Here is a 23647-nt window from a genome sequence, read left to right as displayed (position 1 = left end):
TTACCAAAGAAACTTGCGTATAGTACTGAAACCAAGAATTGGATTTAGAAACTCTGTATGAACGTGCACAAAGGTTGCTACACACTCTGTGACCCATACTGTGAGCATTGTCTTAAATTCTGCCATGAAAAATACCTTCAGATGTCTGTCTCTCCAGCTAGAATGGAAATAAGCCATGTCTCTGCATCTGATTCTAGCCACCTGCAGATAAATACTAAGACCTATAGAGTTCCTCAAAAACTGTACAGCAACATGGAGTAGGGGTTTGAATTATGAAACAGAAAAGATGAGGGAGCTTCAAATCACTTCTAATCTATTCACTCAATTTTTCAAAAGAAATCCTATCTTATTTGATCAATACAGTACTTACAAAATTTCTACACGGGCATGTATTTGTTACAACATGTATTTTATTCAACTGTTTTGTGCATGCCTGTTTTGCTATACTCTGAACAAGAACTTCCACTCAAATCACTTGAATATGCGTGCACAGTGCCACCAGAGTCCGGCAAACTGTTACTGGAAACCCTTTACTAGAAAACCAATATAAAGTTGTGTGCAAATTGCACTTTTACACCCACCAAAGTGCGCAAATCAAAAAGAATTTTTGCTAGAGCATCAATAAGCACATCTGTTGCACATGTCCCTGCTGAAGTTTTGCAACCTTTTGTTCAGGTACTGGCAATGCTGAAAATAAGACTACAAACAATTCTAAATATTCTTCCCATTTTACAAATCGACTGACCTCATTTTGCTATGACTAAATAATATAAGACAGAAGATGAAAAATCTGTACTCTAAAAATGTGCCCAAATGAATAATATGCTAGCTATAATAACCGTGTACATTAGAAGTGCTCTTGTAAAATTAGCTTACCTAAGAACAAGTGTTCTTAGGTAATCAGATGTACCAAGGTCATTTTGATTCAGCCTCTTCTGATTATGAGCTGCAGCAGATAAAGCTACTGAAAGCGTGTAAGAAAAAAGGCAAGTGCAGACTGACATCTTCCTATATATGCCCCTGCAGCAACCAGTAGCTTAGGACCCCAATGCTATGGAAGCTGTAATCAGAACAATGCATTAAAACAGCACTGATAGGATTTTCTTTCCTTATATGTGTCTCTGCGTACTTTTGAACCAGATCTCATATGGCCTCCACTTACTGCTCTTCGTGTCCCCCGTGGAGCTGTTCTAAAGCAAATAAATCAATTTCCTTTCAGGCGAAACTAAACCAGAAGATGAGCTCCAAGAATCTGATGTGTTCCAGTAATATGCCTGAACCACAAACTGGCACTCAGCCCTGTTATTGGAAGTAAGTTGCTCCATTCCCTAAAATGCAAATGTGGACACCTGACCCTTAGCACCAATTGTTGTGCTCTATCTATTGTGGCTGATATAACTGCTAATGCAAGAATACCTCTGAGATACGGCAAACAATCTTTCCTAAAACATCTTTATGACATTCATAATTTTACAGACCTCTTGTATCTGTCTTCTGTTATATCCTTTACAAACAAAAAACTTGTAAATTCCCTTTGTATGGAAAAGCTTCCATACTTCTGATCTTCCCTTCCACATTATGCTTCATCCTGACTTACCCTTCTTTGTGATGATGTCATCTAAAATTATATGCAAAACTGGAGATATGGGATCACCATAAATCTAGATAATGACGTAACGTTTTCCATTTTATTATGATCCTAATCATTCCTGCTTACCTTCTGGTGATGGCTGTGCATTGAATGTTTTCAGAAATCTAATCAAAGTATTGCCCACATCTCTTTCCTTAAGTGACAATAGCTAATTTACAGCTCATCATAGTGAATATTATGTATTATGGAGATTGCACAGCCTCTGTGGGCAACTGCTCCACCACTTGACTGTCCTCACAGTGAAAGTGTTTTTCTTACTTGCAGTCTGAACCTCTCATGCCTGTTATTGCTCATCCTCCTGCCACGCACCACTGTGAACAGCTGGTCTGTCCTCTTGGTGGTCTCCTTATAGGTATGGTAAAGGCTGCCTGGTGATCCTCTCCAAAGCCTACCCTCCCCCAGATTGAACAAGCCAGTTCCCTCAGCCTCTCCTCACAGGTCAAGTGCTCCAGTTGCCTGACCATCCTAATGTCCCTCTGCTAAACCTGCTCCGATTTACTGCCTTCTTTCCTGTATTGAGGTGGGGCAAAACTGCAGTTATTTCAGATGTGGTCTGCTGAGTAGCAGGGGAGACAAACTTCCCTCATTTATTGCTGTTCATACATCACGCTCCTGTTCATAAAGCCCAGGATGCTGTTGGCCTTCTTTGCTGCCAGGGCACACTGCCAGCTCATAAGCAGCTTGCTCTCCATCAGGACCCCCAGGTCCTTTACAGAGAGCTGCTCCCCAGGCTTTCAGTGCCCAACCTGTCTCACTGCCAGGGGCTCTTCCTTCCCAGGTGCAAGACTCAGCATTTGTCCTTGTTGAATTTCACAAGGTTATTTTCAGCACATTTCTGCAGTTTGTTAGGTCTCTCTGAACAGCAGCCCTGCTGCTAAGTCTATCAACTTGTCCACCAATTTATTGCCCTCTGCAGACCTCATATGAGTGCATTCTGTTCCCTCCTTGAGGTCACTGACCAAGAGAACTGTTAGATATTGAGTCCTTATTTACTATCATCAGTGAATTGAATAATTTAGTATGATTAGTAAGGGACTTAATCTGCTGGAGCACCTGCTTTAGTGTTTCAGCCCATTTCTCCAGCCTGTCTTGGTCTCTCTGAATAGCAGCCCCACCACTGAATCTACCAACTGGTCCTCCAATTTCTTGTCATCTGCAGACCCGATGATAGTGTGGAGAAATGGGCCAGAATTTCCCAGCATTCTGTACTTTTTTCAAGGATAGAGTGTTTCTACACTGCTTTCACAAACAAGGTATGATCCCAAACTTCTTGCATAAACACCAGCCTTCTCCCATATGCACAACATGCACATCACATTCTAGTTATGCTAATATAATAGCTAGATTGCAAGATTTGCTATTTAAAATGAGCTATGAGACCTGTATTTCCAACAAAGCAAAAAGCATATAGTACTAGAGAAGTTTATGAGGCACTTACCCTGTGTGAATGCCTGCCAGCACATACTATTGACTTCAGATCTTGTGTCCCACCCAAGCTCTAACTCAGTCTCAATCTCTCTGGCAAACTCAAATTCCCAAAGCAAGGCCATTCAACCCAACTAATATCCTGTCAGATCCAAAGTTTTATCTTTTCTCCTCCTCCTGCATGAAAAGCTTAAACCTCCCTATCCTCCCATCTCAGATATTACAGCTCCACACACTGATTTTATCAGAAGTCAAAATCTCTTTCTTTTCTAGAGAGAGCCCTCAAATTCCAAACTCCTCTTGTCCCAGGATGCACACCAGAATCTCCAGCTTTCCTACGTTAAAACTTCTTCCACCACCTTTCAAGGCCTTTCTCGCTGTCAAGTCCAATCATCTTCCCAAACCTCCCTCGCTATCCTACTCCTACCTTCCCCTCATTTCCTCTCTGCTCTCTTTGAACACTTCTCTGCTTTTGCCCTTCTGATTTCATCTGTGGGCTCTCATGAGCTGTCAGCACCTTATACCCATGTGTGACTAAATTTACATGATGGTCTAAACATCTCTGCATTCCTTTTCTATCCCCAAAATCCAAGTCCTACTTTCTGCTAGCAGTTAGGCTTTAGAAAACCTGGATGTAAAATGTATTGAGACCGGACGTAATCCTTATCTGAAACCATTTTTATATTCACTGTGATGACTGTCTTGCTAGCTGTAGGACTTCTGCAGGGCTTTTGGTTTAAATGTTGAAATCTGCGACAGTCCCAAGAGGTAAATTCTGTTTAAGCAGTTATTTGCATGTGTATAAAGTGCTATTTATTGAACTCACTGTGCATACAATACAGTTCTTCTGCACCTGAACAAATTAGCAGCATGCAGGCAATTTAGCAGGGGACACACAGTAATTGCTTCTCAAGATGCCGAAGAATGTTGTTTGCAAAGGGTCTAGAAAAGCAACTGATTACTGTGAAAATCTGAAAAAGCCATGTCCTGAAGACTTTCATATAGGATTTGATTGCATAAGGGGCACTCCTTTTTATAACAGTGGTTAGGAACCACTGTTCACTCCCGTTACAAATTACTTTTTGTTTTGTGACTTCCATAAGGCATTTGACATAAGAAAAAGAACATCACGCTACAGACTAAACTATGCAGAAATCCCAAAACGTGGCAGTGCCACTAACTGGCATACATTTATTTCATCTGTTGAAGCAAAAACCTTATAAAAGCCGCAGCCCTACAGAATCAACTACCAGGCAAACGCTGCTTCTCACCCATCAGTATCAACATAACTATTGGCACTTATTTCTAAGAATCATCTCTACTCTCTTAAAAACTAATAAATCCTACATGGATCTGGGAAGTGAAAATACACAAATGAACCAGAAATCACTTAGCAATTAAAAGAAAAAAAAAAAAAACCCAACCCAAAATAATCCATAGAAGTTCTTGCAGCAGTTACAGTTTTGACAAATATTTATTTCATATTGCTCTAACTTTCCATATTTTTTTCAAGATTCTAAATATGATCATCTATTCCTCTTTTCTGTAGGATTCTCTGACTTTTTCCACAGAGGTATGTAATCAAAATAAACCCAAGATTTAAGGTTATATACTACACATCAGTACATAAAAGCTGTACTTGAATTCAGCATTTCTTTGGACAATTTATTGTTAATCACTGCAATTATCACCTTTAAGGCCTTCAGGACAGAAAGGAGACAATTTCTCATTCAAGCCTTTTTCCTCTGTGAAATACTGTGAATTTTATTCATTCAAAATTACAAATATTTACAGTTGACAAAAAGATCTGACGGTTTTAGTCTGTACAGGAAATGAGATTTTTTTCCATGAAAATACAGCTCATTGTATTTCAGGAAGAACTACTTCTAACTGAAGTTTTTTGCATGTTCCCACCATTTGTTTGAATTCTGAAACATAAATATAGTGCTGCTACCATAAATTAACAATAACATTCTGAATATTAAGTAAATAACCAAATAAAAATGTGTGAAAGCAGTTACCTCTTGCTATTTTGTAGGCTAATAATTCAGCTTTTACTGATTAAAACACAAACCATAAAGCTAGCTAATATATCAAAGAATCATGTTACTGAAAGAGAAACAAGAGAAAGATTTAAAAATGAATGTCAAAATCCATAAATCAATGCACACATACACATTGTACATTATTTTGCATAGCTAGCATTGTTGCTTATTTATTAAATATGAAATCTATTTACCGACTTTATGAGAAATATTTAAAAACTACTGTGCCCAGCCTCTCTCATAAATTCAAAGCAAAACTAGAACAACTTGTGGGTTTGATTTTGGGCTGTTTATTTCCCTGGAAATAAATGAATCAAGAAGCAAGAGGACCATGGGAGGGCAGAATGAACTTAGGAAACATACTCTGTCCAAACATATGTTATTGTTCTATAAATATCAATACTCATAAAAAGAAGCTAATTGGCTAGTTTAAGTGCTGGGATGCATACTAGAACAGGAGTAATTAATCTCACATTTCACAATATAAAAGTCATTTGAGTGTGGAAGCTGTGAAGGAATTTTGATAGCCAGTCTGCAAGCAGATTTTTTTTTAAAGTAACTGAGTGAATTATTTCTTTGCTTTTTCTTTCTTTCCCTAAACCATAACACACTAAGTACCAAACAGGCAGGACATCATACAACAGTTTTTAAAAAATATTTATAGCAAAATCTACTCTCATACTTTCAAACCACTTTATTTCAAAATTCAATTAGTGGTCATGAAATAAAAATAATATATAGTAATTGGAATTCACGTCCTTCTTTTTCAGGGTGCAAACTAGCTCTGTGAATAAATGAAATTTATTTGAATTTCAATGAGTTATATTGACTATCAAATGAATATTTGAAAGAAAATTGGCTTCTTTAACCACCCTCCCCTTCACCACACCTGTTCTGACTGCAGTCCATATAGTGTTGATGACTGACAGCAAGAAATGAAGCTGCATGGTCTCCCTATGAGAGCATGTCGTGGATCTAAATTCACAGTCTGCACACATTCAAAACCATTAAATGTCTTCTTTTAATTTTAAAGGTAGGTTTTCTACATGTATATTGATGACATATAGTTATGGTAATTTTCACACATTTGTCTTGAAGTAGGGATTTGTAATCAGTTTTGTTCACATTTGCATGTAGAAAAACTCTATCTTAACAGTGAATTTAACTTGTGGACAGCTTCTCTCCTTGCCATGACAGTGCAGACAATGAAAAGCAGGGAATTTCAAACAGCAACATGATGTATTTAACTTTCCATGGTATATGCACCAATAACCTATATAAAAAAAATAAATTTAAAAGTATGCAGAATATTCTGACTCTATGAACTTTCTTATTAATTTTTAATATATTTTCTATTTCTCTTCCACTCTCTCTTTACTAAATCTTTTACTCACCATGGTCTTGAACTCTATTCATTATCAGCACTCTCTTCTGTTGTTCCTACTTTTTATCACTGAACATTTCTAAAAATCATGTTACAAGTTTATGTTTTCTTTACATTTGTCATCTCCCCAGCTGATCACATACTATATTTCAGCTGTCAGCAACCCTTGCTAAATTATCATCATAACAGCCTTTAACCTTTTATGTCATATTACTATAATGGCATCACCTCCCTCTAGGTTCATTCTTCCCCAGAACTCCTCTCTAATTACTTACAACCCTTTAGGCTCCGTTTGTTAGGACTGCTACTGTATAAAATACATAAAATATGCTATTGATATTCACAGATAGGCTTAAAGGTAGCTCCAGATGAGTGAGTAAGTATAAAATAACATTAGAAAGGATTTCATACTGATGCTTGTCTCTAGTGTGAATGCTACTTGGCATACTGCTTAATTGTCTTTAGATGCTTATTTCTTGACTTGCACAATTGCTACATTTTGTTAAAGTCATTTAACAAAAACTTTGCGAAGTTTTGATACACGTTGCTGTCCACAGTTCTTTCAGTGCTTAAAACTTTGATGTTTTAAGCCTACTTTACTGGAACACTGTAAGAACAGTAATACAAATACTTTCTTTAAAATAAATTAATGAATTGGCTTTACTTGTCTTAAGACAGGGTCAGTCTGACAGCAAAGGTCAGAGGGAATACACGGGGTAGGCATGCCAGTGCCTCACCACACCCCTCTGTAAGACAAGGCTGTGTATATCTACACAAAGCATTTAAGTTTATTTGCAGATCTAGCTGTCTGACAACATGCCTCCCTTAATTGCTCCAGAAAAACGGGTGAATGACCTATCTTGGACACATACTACTGTCTTTGAACAAATTCATACTCAGCTTTAGCTAATGTCAACCCCCAAAATTCCTACTTCCCATCTCAGCAAACAAAATATATATTAAATCCTCCAGAGAATGAAAAACACAAAGCACAAGAACACATCTTGAGAAAGCTGGCACAGTTTTTCTGAACAGAAAGTTTTCTGGTGCTGACAATACTTAAACAGTTTTTTGGAAGCTGCTGAAAAGCACTCATATATGTTAAAAAAAAAAAACGCACCAAGGAAAGTTACTTGAAGAGTTCTCAAGAAGTAAGCTATTTAAAATCTAAAAAATATATTTATGAACTGTTAAAAAACTCCTTTAATCCTTCATTAAAACTGTAATGGTTATCTCTGACTTTTTCTGACACCATTTCAAACATCCATCTTTATCTATTCAGCTAAGATATTAATCTAAAGTCTCCTCACCTTAGTCTGCTGTTTGCTCATCTCTTGCTTCTTTGAGAAGGTACGCTTAATCTGGCTCTGAAAACTACAATCACCTTTTCTTTCTTATTATTCTTACATGTCACCTTAAGTTCTCTCATGATTCTTTTGTCCTTCACCAAATTAAAATTTCAAGTTTTGTTTTCACTTTTAGGGGTCTCCAAAACTTTGCCTTGCCCCAAAAATGTTGCCTCACTTTTTATAATTATGCTATGCAAGTACACATTCCTTCAGAAATCTTAGGAGTTTTCTACCCAGTAAGTGATCTAGGATCAAACTCAACCCATGCTCATGTCCAGATTTTGGAATGCTGTGGATCTATCTGTGTCACTGGTACAGATGTACAAAACAGAAATCACAGGCATGTTAGGTAGCAGAGACAATGTACATGTTCATCCTACTTTCTTCTCTATTAACTCATTGATAGTGATGAAGCCAACTGGTATCTCTACAATCTATTCCCAGCCAAAAATTCTTTGTTTTCTTACAGTAAATGGGATTTCTATGAGGCATCAAACCAAAAGATTTAATACCAGGCAAACTTAACTTTCAAGGCAAGATATGTTTACAACAGCTGAGTTGAGACTCTTAGTGGGCTACTTCAGTACAAACTGCTCTCCTATGCAGTGCATTTCAGTGCCAAGAGGACTGGGGGAGTGTGCTGGGGAAGCATGTCTGACATAGTCTTTACTAAACATAATCAGTTCACAGCCAATTAGGAATATAACCAATTTTATTGGTCATTACTCAGTGGCCACAATCTTTCTGCTATTCTGTTTGGCGTAGCTGGCAAGGATCATTCCCGACTTTCACCAAAATGCACAGGAAGATACATGCTAATTCCTGCCAGTGATGAAGATGGAAGGCATTTTTGCTTCCACTTGTTCACAGAGACCTGTCATAACCTGAGCTAGTTTCAGCAGGATCTTACAGAAAACACAAAATTTAAGACCAAGAGATATATTATGCTTTAAACAGATTCTGTGATGAACCACTTCAAAAAGCTACTAATTCAAAGTTTACCTAGGCTGGTTTAACTTGGATTACATATTGTTCTCCATTGTCTTTATAGAGGTCAAATAATAAATATTTATGCAATCTTATTTGATTGTCATCAAATTGTAGGATATCTCATAAGAACAGGGATACTAAGAGTAGGCTGAAGGTCTTCTTCCTACCATATCATTCCTCCACTGACAAAGCCAAACGATGAGGAATTCATGAATGGCAAGGAAAGAACTTAAGAAGAGGGCAAGCATATTGCAGTATTTTCGTGGTATTCTCTCTCAGGTCCCAGGACTTGCAGTTCATGGATCTCTACAGGCAAATGTGTTATCTTTGAGTTAAATACATTTTACTCCATTTTTCTTCCAAAAATCTGCCATTATTTGAAACCATGCTCTGGGGTAATTATAATTTTATTTAATGTCCTTTAGCAGGACATTATGAGACAGTGAATAACAGCAGCCCATTCACTTCTGCCATGCCTCCTATGATTTTAATTACCTCTATCATCCTCCTTCTTTAGTCATTTCCTGTTTTGGCTGAAGCGTCCTAGTCTGTTTACACATTCCTCATCAGGAAGTAATTTAAAACTGATGTTCTTATTTATCTTCTTTGCACCCTTCCAGTTTACTACCTCCTTCTGTGATGAAAGGAAAATGATTTAAACATTGCTGAGGATCACTCAGCACCATGACAGTCTTCTGTCACTGCTTGCTCTTTGCTTTCATTTTTATTATCCCCAATATTTCAGTACTGTAAGCAAATGTTATCACCTACATTTCTGTGACAAATATGCTGGATAGTACAAACTGTACCATATACCCATATGGACCAGACTGCTAATGTCCCTCCGGTGAGAAAAAATGAATTATTTATTTCCATCCTTTGTTTGTATCTTTCAAACAGCTATTAATGGATGAGAGGATGTTCCCTCTTATCCTTAACACAGCTGTTTTTCAAGCATCTTCAGAAAAAAACATTCTTAAAAGACTTTTGGAATTTGCAGTCTGCAGGGTGAAAGATGCAATACCTCTAACTGCCCTACAAGTTCATTTGTGTCCCTCCAGTGAAGCTGTGGGACCATGGTTGCCTTAGAGGTCTAAAATGATTTTGGTTTGTCTTACTGGCCAGTGTGAACACTTTGCTCACCAAGCAGAAGTAAAGATGCCAATCTAACATTCATTCAAGGACATATCAAGAAATACACAGGGAAAAGCTTCAATGTGCTTGTTGACCGTGGCTATTCTATCACAATCCTTGGTGTTGCATAATTATAGCTATCAATATTCCTAGTACAGCACTCTTATAGTATCATGGTTAAATGGAAACAAGCAATCCTGATGACACATACAGATTATCTAGAATTTAATTCCCTTCAATGCACTGATGAACCAATAGAAACAACTGAGTGGCCATGATTTCTGAGAGGTATATCACTCCCCTACACAGGCTAGCTCTGCATGCAGTTTTTAGGACTGGGAAAATGCTATGAAATATCTTTTCCAATGGGACTGTGGCTCTGAAGAAGTCTCTAAAGAACAGCCTCTGCAAAACAGATTAAAAGATAAAGGCGGCTATTGATACCTACACAATGCTTTGTACTAACACTGTTGGCAAAACAGCAGGGACAGAAAGTGGCAGGGCTAGCATGCTGAAGCTTAAGACACATCTGTGGCACTGACCTTTGTACCTTGAAGTTCCCCTTCTATATTATTTTGTTTATCTTTCAGATTCACTTCTGCTTGGTGAGGTGGAAAAATGAAGGCTTGAAGGCTACTCGCCATGGGACCCAAGTGGGACCTTGGAACCAAGAAACCAGTCTTGTGTTTCTTATCAGTGATGTAAGGACTTAGGGGTAAAGAAAATGGGTGCAAATGTTAGAGTCCAAGTTCTGACAAATCAGTAAAATGAAAAAGTTGCCATCAGTCCAGCTGACCTAAGACAAACTCAACCAGCAGTGCTTGGATTCTGTGTTTTCCGTCTTAGTGTACTATAGGCATAACAGATGCTCAAAGACAACACCTCCCAGTAGCGTGTGTCTCCTTGAGGCAGAAATTCACTTACTGTGAAGACTATAGACTGTAAATGCATCTTAAGAGAAATGTATGTGTGCAAATTAGCTTTTTGTGATTCCACAAGCAATACTGAAGAATCAGATGGATCCTGGCTTAAAAAGGAAAGCCTTTTGGTGAAGCAGCATTGCATGGTTCCACTACTGCAGTCATGAGTAGTACGACAAAGGAACAAACAACTTAAAACAAAGAAATAAGGAAGTAAGGAAATTAACTGGGGGAAGGGGGGGGGGGGGGGGAATTGCAATGAGGAAGGATGGAATAATAAGACTTGGAAAAAATAGCTCAATATAAAGATTATTCTGAGAGACTTATTACTCTTTCTAGCTAATATCATTGCTGCACCTTCTGTTTTCAGTTAACACCTATCTTGTTTCTCTTCTCAGCAGATCACCACATCAGAAACTTGAAAAACAGTATTAGTTTTTTTCTTCTTTTCTAAACAGAAAAGTATGATATTAAAACCTAATTGAGGTAATTTTTCATTGTAAATTTTGACAGCTACTAACTTCCTTCCTTTGCCTATCTAACTGAAATCATGGTAACAAGAATATGGAATCAGGAAAGCAGATTTTAAAGTGTTGTACCCTGATTTCAAAGACAGAGATACAAAAATGTATCAACAGATATTACTAAAAGCTTTCATAACATTTCTTTTTTTAAAAAATAGGTAGGAGATTGCACACCCTTTTCTCTAGAGAATGATTACCTAAAAGGACATGGCAGATGTGACCTACTGAGGTGGTGGGAATGGCCACTAATATTAGCAGGCATTGAAAACAGTTTCTTGTAATCCTTGACTGATGCAGAAGTCAATAGCTTTTTATTAAGTCACTAAACAGATGAGATCAGTAAAGAACCAGCACAGATTTCACTGGATGCAGCACTGGGGGAATGTTTTCTAGATTAAGCTTTTTTAAAAAAAAAAACAGATAAAAAGAATTACTCTATTTCTAAATAGGCTTTTCCACTTCCAATTTACTCATCATATTTTAAATAATAAAGTTAGCATAAAAACAGTTGGAAGGATTTCCTATTAGCCTGGTAATAATTATATCTTGAAATGGTCACCAAGGGCTGTAACTCAGAGGTTTCATCACCCCCCTCCCCTCCATTCTGAATGCCCAGCTATGTACTTATCTTCAGGTGTAGCTACAACCTTTCTCTATAAGCAGTCAGTCAGCACCCTTTTACATTACCATCACTATCTTGATTACTCTATCTGGTCTCTTCAATGTATTTCTGTCTCAGATTTATGCAAACGCTTTTCAAATAATCCTTTTAGGACCAGTGCACTAAATGTCTCTGTTTTTTTATAATTCCTGCATTTGACTACACCATAGTCACTCAAATTAAGTATCGTTATTTTCAATTTAAATTATCTTTATCACTTCTTTTAGTCCACATTTTTGGTCTCAAATTACTTTTGGAGACTTACCCTTAATTTGTGAACTTTTTGTGACTGCGGTTAAAGAATGCAACTCCCATTTAATGGCATGCAAAGGCTACACTTACAAAGTTATTAAACTATAAATATATGGTAACGGGATCCAATTGAGCACATTTGCTATTTAACTGTCCTACTCAAACTACACTATTTAATTATTTTTAAGTCTATTTAGGGAAATCATTATTTGAGATGCTATTTCTATTGTGCAATTACATTTTTTAAAAGTTACCAACACTGAAAACAGTAACAAAAGTAATATCTTTGTTTAGCTCATTTCTCATTTTAGAGGAATATTTAAACCTAGCTTCTTAACTTTCATATATATTACAAATCTGAATGGTAAGAGAAGATCGGCTTTCATTCTTGAGTAGCATTTTGCCATTAACCTATCCTTGACCAAATAGAGCATACCATATAGAAAGCAATGCCATATGCAATATTTATGAAACAAATGGGAATTATGTTAATAATTATAATTGGAAGAAAATGCAGTGCATTATAAGGACAAGCTATTCTGGAGCAACTTGCATCTGCCCTGAAGCATAAAAGTGCTACAGTGCTGCAGTCTCTTACTTTTTGTACAAAACCTCAAAAGCTACAAAAGTTTGGCATTGTTTTTAGTGAGAAGATAGTTTTACATTCCTCATGAATATCTCATATGAAAGAAAACTCAGATATTAATTACCAAATCTGGCTCAGTGAATCACTTCAGGCAAAAAAGGAAAAAGAGAAAATGTTTCATTTTATCCAGCAGTCCTACAACATTCAGAAAGTCTACATTAGTTCAAACTTATAAATCAACTACATAATCTAGGCTTTTCAACAGCCATCTTTCTCTCCTTGCATCCCAATCTAATTCTGAGGTCTGATAAAATCAGACCTAGCATCTCTAATGAGTAGTTTACTGTTGAAAATTCAATGTTTTTATGTCCAGAGTATTAATATTGTGCAAGAAGTTTTGTCATATGGAAAACTGGAATCATATGAAGTTTGAAAAGAGCTACTAGACTCTCAGTGATCACTGAATCTGCTGGACATGAACTAGACAACGAAGCATATACATTTCTAACAGGGCCACAGAATTTCTTCCTTGACAATGCAGTATTGTCTTGCAAAGGGCCAGTTATTCTCATGTTCAAAGCTGCATGTTTTCATTGCTTTCTAAGCACTGTAATCATATCCTTTTTCACTCCATTCACTCTACTCATGTATTTACTCTGTTCTTCCTAATCTTTGCACTTTGCTTCCTGCAATTCTAAAATGTTATTAGGCTGTTATCTTCCTAATTAAACAAAAATTAATCTAAGTACCATCTTTTCCTGTACACTCTCAGCGATATTGTTCTGCATTTGTGAAGGCATCTATTATAGTGTAAGAAGGCTGTTGCTGCCAGTATGCTCAGTCTTCTACACCTGTGAAGTCCCTGGGAGCCTCCTGAGGCATGGAACATAAACAAAGCTAGGAAAATCAAATATGGAACTTTAGATGTTGCCAAGCAAAACTTAGATGTAAGCCCAAAAATACCATCCAGGAAGAAAATACTATACACTTGCATTTTGAACTGACACAAACCGTGCAGGAGCTTTTAGTCAAATAAAAATTCAGAAGAGAGAGACAGGGCAGTGACACTTGTATTTAAGAAGGCAAAGACAAAGTTTCAGACAGCTATGTGGTTTGGTCACCTATTAATTAGATCAAATCGTGCTCCCACATGGTGTGGGACTTTTAGGCTATCCTTTGGAGACATGTAAATCCAGCATTCTGAACTACATTTGTGGAATGACATGCCCAGTTTTCAGGCAGCACGATACTGAAGCTGTATGACCTCTCCAGATCTTCCTTTTATTTTTAATTATTTATGTTTGTACAAAGCTCAGTGTGGTAGCTTTTCATACTTACAAAAGACACAATTCATATGACACTATGGAACATGTATGAACTATGTCATATACATACAGTAATGTATTACAGCAGACCAATAAGCTCTGCATCAATAACACTACATTAGTGGCCGATAGAGAAAAGAAATACTCATTGTTTTTCCTGCCAACAGCTTCCCCTCTGAATAATACCAAAGATGATCAATATTAATTAACTAATCAATTAATTAATTAATACCTCAAACATCTCAAGTTGCTAATTTTTCATAGGTAGGAGCATTTCAGTGTCAAATCATGACTTTGCATGACACAGTTTTAGAAGTGGAGTACCAGAATTTATCAACTTTTACTTGTAGAAAGGTCTGTGTAGACTCACAAAAGGAATATAAAAAAGATGTTCTGTTTTATTTTTTCCATATACTTTTAGAATCTATTTTGTTCTTAGAAACAGAAAAAATATATCTGCTAGCAAGACTCAGCACTACAGAAAGTAAGTATGTAGGTAAACATTGATGAAACCTGGTGAAGGAAGGTCACTAGACTGAAAACAGGGAAACATGGGTAAACAGTGAATCCTACATTTCAGTGATCCAACTTAAACATTTTCCAGTAATTTTCTTTATTCCACTATGCAGACACAATTTTTTCCAAACTGGAAGCTACATACAATTATCCTGATAGTGTGCACAAAATTAAAGATTTAAGAATAAATAAAAAGGTATACACAGAGATAGTCTTTATATGAGTCACCCAGGAGAATTTAACTCAGCTCTACTTCAATATCCATCTCTGATTTTCTACTGCATGTGTTAGAGCTAGAGGTTTATGTTCAAATGTGATACTCAAGACTGAGTGAAGTTTAGGAAAAAATGAAAAAACTTACCTTCAAAAACTCTGAAGGCTTTCTTGCAGCTTGGTAAAGGCCATTTTGCAGAATTTGATTTTTGAAAATTTTCTTTTAACTTCAAATATTCCATAGGGAAAAAAGATTTAGTAGAGTTGTTCAGATCTACAGTGGGAAAGAATGTATACATCAATGCTGTAAATACAGCAATAATTTGGATACATTTTTACTACAAAATAAACATGCCTTATCTACTGTGTAATCCATTTTCTGATTATAACATCTTTTAAATTGTTTTAAAATCACACAAACCCAAGCATTTCCAGATATAGCAAGAACAAGTCTTACACATCCTGTTATGATTCTGTTCCTCTGAAAAAAAGCATTAAGGAAAGATGATGTCAAATTCTAGCAAAATTAAGTATATAATAAAGCAGGCTATGTTTGCTCAGTTGATACTGGTTTTTAACACTATTACTTAGTAATAGTAATGCAAGGAGAGGTGGAGTCTAAAAATTATTTTTTATATTTTTTAAAATGTGGTGGATTAGCAGGAATTAAGAACACATTTGTAGAATGACTACTGACAGATTTCAAGGGTTGACGTATTTTATTAATCTCAAGAAATCATTAGCTTCTTGGGATATAATTTGGTGAAACAGCTACGTGGACTACAACTTGAACCTGCCAAAAATAACCTATCCATAGCAATACAGAAATGGAAATAAATTTAATAATAACCATATTTTCTTACCACAGAAGTGTTCTGCTGCTAACAGAAAAATTACAAAACCCCCCATTTTGACCCTTCAAACCACCATGGCTCCAGATAAATGCTAATAATAGCAGCTGCTACCATAATTCCTTCTTACCATAAAAGAAAGAAAAGGCCCTTCACAGATCTTATGAAAAGGCTTATGTATTATTGCTTTACCTGGTTCATTGCAATTGTACATACTTTTCAATAATTGATATTTTATGAAAGGATCAAATCTTCTTCTCTGGCAAATTTGAGAAAGCTCAGCTTTTTGTGAGCAGGCTCCAGGAAGAAGAAAAAATTCCGAATGCCCTTTGGTTGCAGTAGCTTTTTTCTATATAAGAGGGAGGCATCAGCAGATTTCAAGCAAAAAAGAATATGCTGGTCTTATTCTAAAAATTTTTCTGTATTTCACCATGTCAGAATGGAAGTGGGACGAGGCTACAGAATGCATGCAGAGTACAGAAATCTCCAAATCCTTCTATCTCATTATGTGAGAAGAGTGCTACTGCACCCATAAACCTCTGTTACTGAGGAGAAAGAGGCCATTTTCTTTCCTAAATGTAAAAGGAACAAGCTGTGTATTTTTCACTAGTGGTTTTTAATTTTTATGTAAGTGCTTTATATGCTACTGAGCATATATGAGAGGCATTTGAAAGACAGAGTTACTTGAAGTGGGCTGCTGCAATCAGATCAAAAGCTGTTGTTGTAGATGTATCCTGGGCACCCTGTCATCTGACCAGATGTGACTTTATCCTGATCAAAGAAGGGCTTTTAAGAAAATCTTTGAGAAAGATGGGAATGCATGGTGGACACCACATGAGCAACCTATCTGGACTGGAACTCAAGTCTCAAGAGAATCAGTGAAAAAAGCTGACTTGGTGAAGGCAACAGGCCAGAGGAAGTATCCTCGTGGATTGCATCCAGCTTTGTGTAGTTCTCGGTTAAGCACAATTTTTTCTTCACAATTGGTGGATAACTGACCTGTTAGCCTTCAGCTTTTTTTTGACATGTTACATGCATCCTTCTGTTGCAGTTATGTTCAGGTGCAAAACTGTACAAGCTGAACGTGAACTTCTGAATATACCAATAAATGTTTTCTTTTTGACATGTCCTTGTAGAATAAAATGCAGTTATACAAAAGGAAAGCTGCATGAAGTATCCAAAATAAATTAGTGAGGGAAATAAGACATCCCAGTTTCAGCATTAGAGAAATATGTAAAGAATGCTAGCGACTTTGCTTTGTTTGTTTGTTTGGCTGCTATACAAAAAGTATAGCAGCATACTTCAACATAACTTTTAAAAGGCTTAATAAATAAGTAAAAAAAAAACACTTACTACCCTTTACAGTGGTTTGGCACCACTCATCTTCCTTAATGTGTTGATTTAGAAGCTGCTTAGTATGTTATGCACTGGGAAATTACAAAATATTTTTCTTAATGTATGTATAATAAAACAAAGTAAAATTAGTGTACCTCTTTTCAAATACATTGCTAAGCTAAGCATACATAGCAATATACAGATATCTCCTGTAAGGCCGTATAGATTTCTCTTATCTGAAGTTGTTAATACTAAATAAATCTCACCCACTGTTACAGCTCTCTGTTTACAGCAGACTCTCTATTTACACACTTATGACACTGTATTAACACTTCAGCAAGACAAATGCCTTTCCTCAAAACTACATAGCTTTTTAGTATTTTCACAGAATGGGTTAGGTTGAAAGGGATGCCTTGAGATCAGCTAGTCCAACCCACACTGCCCAAGCAGGGTCAGTTACAGCAGGTTGCCGAGGAGCGTGTCTGGCTGGGTTTTCAGTGTTTCCACAGATGGAGATTCCATAGCCTCTCTGAGCAAGTTGTTTGACCACCCTCACAGGAAGAAGTGTTTTCTTGTGTTCAGATGGAATTTCATGTGTTACAGTTTGTGCCCACTGCCTCTTGTCGGGCCCGTGGGCACCACTGAGAAGAATTTGGCTCCCTCTTCATTCCCTCCCATCAGGTATTTTTACACATTGTATATGAAGTACTCAAAGGTTGCAAATAATCCTTGTGACATTTCACTTAAATGGCAGTACTTCAAATGCCTTGAAAAGTTTTGCAAATACTTTTTAGCAGGCTTCTATATTCTTTGTGCTCTCCCAGTACTATTTTGCTGCAGCGAATCTGTTAAATAGCTTTTTTAAGATTTAAATAGCCCTAAAACAACTGTAAGTAATTCTCTATTGTTGAAACACACTTCATCTGGTACATCAAATCCAAGAAGCATTAAACATGAAGCAAATTAAATGAGAACAGCTTGAAACCCCTATACACCAGCCAGGCAGGATGCTGAGAGCTCAGGCTGCAGCTTGCCATCCATTTTCTCTGCTGACTTGCTGACATAGTCAGTCCCTGCCCTGGAAACCAGCAGCTCCCCAATGAACCATTCTGGGACAATTAGTTTGTTTGAAAAATGTCTCCTTCCCACCTAAATGAGTTCTTATTAGCCCAGTCAGTTCCTTGAACTGGTTTGTGATCAAATTGTACCAAGTTGTGTCCGTGCAGAGGAAGAGTCTGTGCACAACCAAAAATAGAAGCTGGGCAGCTCTGCTCGTCAATTTGAAATCATACTTTAATCTGCAATACCAACCTGTCATCATCACAGCACTTGCCCAGTTTAAAGAGGATCACTGCAAGGTCTCTGCAGCGTGCAAAAACAAACAAAACACTCCTTCATGGCTGAGTCATTTCCATTACTTTGTGACCTGTCTATGCACAGTTTTAAGTGCTCTAAATGGCCTCACTCCAGGTATCATACTGAAATTTTATTCACGGTGCTTAAATTTGCCTTTTTCAGCTCCAGGCATAAAAGTTTAATTCATGCTGTTCCAAGTATCCCATCTAGAGCACTACTTACCCTCCTTCTATCCCAGTACTCATTCTGACATCAAACACCCCTTGCTCACCAAGTTTTCCTACTGCTATGTCAGGAACATCAGAGATGAAGGCGTAAGAGGCCAGGAAAGGAGAAGTTAAAAACAAGATTAGTTAGGAGGATTCTATAGTTCCGCCAGCCTTTATTTTCACTTGTAGCTAAACTAAAGCCATAAAACCAAGAAAAGAGCATTTATTTGTGTGTCATTGTTAGTAATTTTAAGAATGCTTTTCTGGCAGGAATTTTGACAAAATGTTTATTATGTTTGGAGTTTGTGATTATTTAGCAAGAGGAAAACAAAGAAATGCAAAATATGAGAACCTCACTTCAAAAATCAGCAAGTCTTAAAATACACATCTGTAACAAGATTCTTGCCCCTAGAGAAAGCCTGCATGGAATAGTCCTAGGCAGAATTAAAAGCAAAGAAAACCTCACAGTGGATTAACATCATGGAATTTTGCTCTACATGCATTTGGGATGTGGCCCATTGCATATTACAACTTCTTTCTTCTTTTTATGACTATATTTGGTTAGTAAAGTTTTACCATACTTTAACTATCTATGTATTCAGGCCAGAAATACGGGAAGGAAATCTACGAAAACTGTTCTATATTGCAAAAACTTTCATTTCTATACCTGTCTGGAAAAAGACTCTGGCAATTGTAGTGCGACACAGCGGACATGGAGTGCTGGCTGGATTGTCTTTGGCAAGCATCCTTAAGCAAGGTTCACAAAAGATGTGGTGGCATGGATAGCACATGTAAGGGTTGAAATAAACATCCAAGCACACCGCACAGAGATAGCTTTCTTTATCTCCTCCGAGTTCATGCTCATCGTCTGTATGTAGGGTATCACTTGCAGTCTGTAAGAAGAAAAAGAAACAGAAAAGGTATTTTTACAGGCTAGCTCATAACTATTTTGGATAAGCTAGTTGGCAGGAAGGTGACTTTAAATAAAGCTTAAGAAGTTGGTAAACACTGGTGATATTCTTAATTTTTAATACAGGTTACTTTTAAAGAGACGATGAAACATCCTGATAAGACAGCAATGTCAGAACAAGCACTCTGTGGGAAAGGAGAACAAAAATTGTATGAGACAGTAAAAGAAAGAAATAACAAAACCAAAAAGGGTAAGTAAAACTGTACTATCATCCGATTTCTTCTTTTAAAATGAACTTTAACAAATTTATTTGTAACTTTATTACCAAAACACCTGCTTACTTTGCTAAGAAAGGCAGAACAAAACAAAAATCTCTAAAAATAATCTGTGGAATGTTCTGCCCTTGAAAGGTAATTTGTGGAGGGCATGTTTGATCAAGAATAATGACTCACAGTTGAAACAAGCCACAACCTTATTACTACAATGCAGAATCTAAACCTTAGAGTAGAAAGTCTAGGAACCCCTAACAACTCTGGTAACTGCTTGTTTTCACCAGCACATATGCTCCAAATTTCCTTGCATTGACATATTTGTAGGGGGACACAGCTGGACTTCCCAAATGGTGTACATGCCATAGGAGTGTAACAACATGTGTATACTGCCAGGTTCCTGCTTTGCTCTTGTAGGATGACTAAACTTTTCCATGTAATCTGAAGAACTCATACTAATGGCATCCAAAGGTTTTGGCTTAAAAGGTATTTTTTTGGAGCCCCAGAAAACACATTGACTTTTCTATAGCTCGTCTATCCTCTCTGTTTCACAGTTAACAGAACCCAACACAGCCCAATATCCAAGAGACCTGGCAGGAAAGAACCAAGACAGAGGAGGGTCTCAGACACTATGGAGTGTCAAAACGCTTCTCTCATGGCCCTTGTTCTGAACTCACAATCCTTGCCTAATGATCTCCGTTTAAGTATCTCAATTCTACACTGCCTTGTAATACCGGTGACTTCTTGTAGGATCCAATATCCATAATACCCTCATGCCCCTTGATCAATCACTGCTCCGCACCTGCCTCTTTGCAAGCCCTGCAACACTAGTCCTGCAGCCCTTCCAGACATGTGTCATTGACATTAAGTGCACCTATTGATGCATTTCTACCCAATAAATACTACTTCGTGCTAGAGTAGCTGCTTGACTAGCATCCAACTTACACACCACTAGTTGTATGTTACACAGGCCACTTTTGACACTCACGGGCTATGGCAGACAACCACCGCCTGGTATCGGTACACCAAATATTAATGGCAATTATTTTGTGCCTGCTGTAGAGATGGGATTCCCTAGATCCGTTTCAGAGATTATTACATTGGCTTATTGGTTTGAATTTCTGTTGTTTCTCATTGTAGTTAGTCCTTTTCTACCTGGGATATCGAACACTATGAATAAGCCCTAACAGATTAGGTACTGTGGAATGCATTTAAAATTACAGAACAGAAGCATTTACCCAGAATTTAGGAGTTCTGGATAAGGACTCATCCTGCCAATGTGGATCAGCCTTTGCATCCATCGCACTTTCCAGAATGCCAGGTGCCAAGAAGGGTTTGCAAATTCTGGCCTGCTGTGATACAAATGCATGGAGATAGTTTGGGTTTAGCGCCATGTCCAATTGCAAGCTCTCGTGCAACCCTAAGCGTCCATACCTGTGTGGCCCTTGTAGCACTTACCTCAGCACTTATTACTCCACCTTGATTTTCCCTGTGCCAGACTTGAAACAGGCCCAGAAAACTTCAGTGTGTACTGGAATTTACTGCAGAGGCAACTGGGCTGTACTGACAAGCAGCCAGTGTAGGTCTGGCTGGAACTAGCTTCTAGCTTCTGTAGTATCTATAGAAGCTAGTCCCAGACAGTAACAACTGGGACTATTACTTATAGCTCCACACTGTAGGAAAGTGTTAGAGCAGCGCTGTATTACAACTAATCAATAACACTGTTTAACCCAGACTGTCTCCACACTTACAGCACAGACAACCTGCACCACCACAGGATGGCAAAAGGTTAATTGAGAGTTGATTACAGCTAGGTGATTTTAGAATGAAGGAAGCCTCATAGTATCGTTTCTTTGACAGAAAGTGGGAAGTAATTTGGCACAGAAGGTGAGGAAGGCAGTCCGAGCTTAACACATGACAGAGGTTACTTCAGCAGAAATTAGAAAACACTAATATACTGCGACAGTAAGAACCCACTCCAACCCAGTCACATGGACTTGGCACTGTTAGGTTAACTGCCTGGCTCAGTGATCTTAAAGGTCTTTTCCAAACTAAATGATGCTAAGAAAGGGAAAAATTGTAATTAAAAGCTAGCACAAACCCAAAAGGTGGGCTGGGGTGGGGAAGCAAGCTTTTGCTGACTGGTTTTGGTAAGCACTGATCAGAAAGGAAAGATGGAGTGTGTATAGACGAGCTGGCTGTCTTGTTGGCTGCAAGTTAAACAACAGCCAATGATTAAGTAAATAAGGGAGCTGGAGGCAAAATGGCTGAGGATTCAAGGGTAATAGCTGGTTTTGACATAGGTTTGTAATCAAGGTAAGATGCACAGAGAGGAGAATCTCAGAGCCATTTGCAATTAGAAAGAAGATCAAAACTATTCTGATGTGCAAACTAAACTCCAGTACTGGAGTTTACTCCAGTAAAAACAAAGCTGTTTTTTCTACAGTTTTGCTCCCCTTCTCAAAAGACATATTTAGATGCACAGCAGAATTTAGTACTGCAAAGCTAAAATCAGAGCAACTTCTTTACACAAGAAGCTAACGCAAAATAATTTAAACAGGCACTGTTTTTTGTTTGCAACTAAGCAGTGCCTGTATGTTCCAACTAGAACCAGAGCTTCAGTGTTTTGAGAGCTTTACAAGTTGTTTTTCCAGAATTATAGTACAGACGAAATTGAGAAAGGCCATGTAGACATCAAGGACAGTGATGGGAGTAAGGCTGCCAAATACTATGGAAAATCTTGAAAACAAAACTATTGCTCCTAAGAAAAGAAAGAATGGTAAGAGTGACAAAAGTTTCCATCTTCCCAAGTGATTTGGGAACTGCTAATACTGACTGTATCAGCTGATGGCAACCTCTCATATTTCACTGGCAAGAAGGATGTTAAAAAAAAAAAAAAAGAAAGAAGAAAGGAATAGAGGACCAATTTTGCCTTGAAAAGCCTATAAAGAATGTTAACTAACAAGGAGTCTAACACAGTTTGGCTGGACTACATGAAAGTGTCTGATTCAGTCCCATATTCAGAAAGAACACATGCACCAATGAATAATACGATATTTAATGCAAGATTTACCTGTAATCATGTGAAAGACCTATCACTAGTGGATGTAGACACTAACAAGAAAAGATTCCATATGTATGCTACCAGTAAAAAGGAGGCTCAGAGTAAAATCTGGGAGTATGATCAGAACAGTTACAAAACTAAATAAAGCACATATAATATTTGCCCCAAGATGCCAAACTGCAAAGAAAAAAACAACTTTGCAAAACCCTTCATTTTAAACTGACCAATTCAGAATGCTTTGTAAGCTCAAAAATTTCCACAGTTAAAGGGAATGATGATCAAGAAAAAAATCAGTTCTATAGTTCATATTATTATCTTGCAGAGATAACTGCCTGAAATAAAATTTGGAAAAAATACATAAAACTGTATTTATAGAAATATTACCTCAGAAAAGATCAATGATCAAAGGTGGATTTTTTGTAAAGGCTTTGAAGTTCATTAGAGAAAATTTTTAATATATTTCACTTTTTAAACAGAAGGAAAGCCAAAAGATACCTGTTGATGCTTTGTCAATGCAAACTCAACTCCAAGTTAATTAGTAGTGACTTACTAGTAGTGCATAATAATTGTGCCAATAAATTGCCCTTAAGTGACAGCAGCAGAAGAATCTAAATGCCTTATAGGGCTACATTCTTCTGCTAACCAAGAGTTAAAATAGAAGCATGCCATGGACTCTCT

General features: G+C 37.3%; 1 protein-coding gene across 3 annotated transcripts in view; it reads right to left on the bottom strand.

Annotated features, from left to right (window-relative positions):
• RNF180 (ring finger protein 180) overlaps nucleotides 1-23647 on the bottom strand; it is a 104860-nt gene that overhangs the window by 31900 nt on the left and 49313 nt on the right. For 2 of the 3 annotated variants that reach the window (XM_080372845.1, XM_080372844.1), the window contains 2 exons: nucleotides 19394-19619; nucleotides 15124-15249 (listed from right to left, as the gene is read on the bottom strand). In XM_080372845.1, the coding sequence (XP_080228971.1) occupies nucleotides 15124-15249; nucleotides 19394-19619 (352 nt within the window). The remainder of the gene's footprint in view (nucleotides 1-15123; nucleotides 15250-19393; nucleotides 19620-23647) is intronic. The other variant, XM_080372846.1, reaches the window with a different exon arrangement.

This window comes from Falco punctatus (genome assembly GCF_963210335.1).
Source record: "Falco punctatus genome assembly, chromosome: Z".
NCBI lineage: Eukaryota > Metazoa > Chordata > Aves > Falconiformes > Falconidae > Falco > Falco punctatus.
This window is presented reverse-complemented; position numbering and strand designations above follow the sequence as displayed.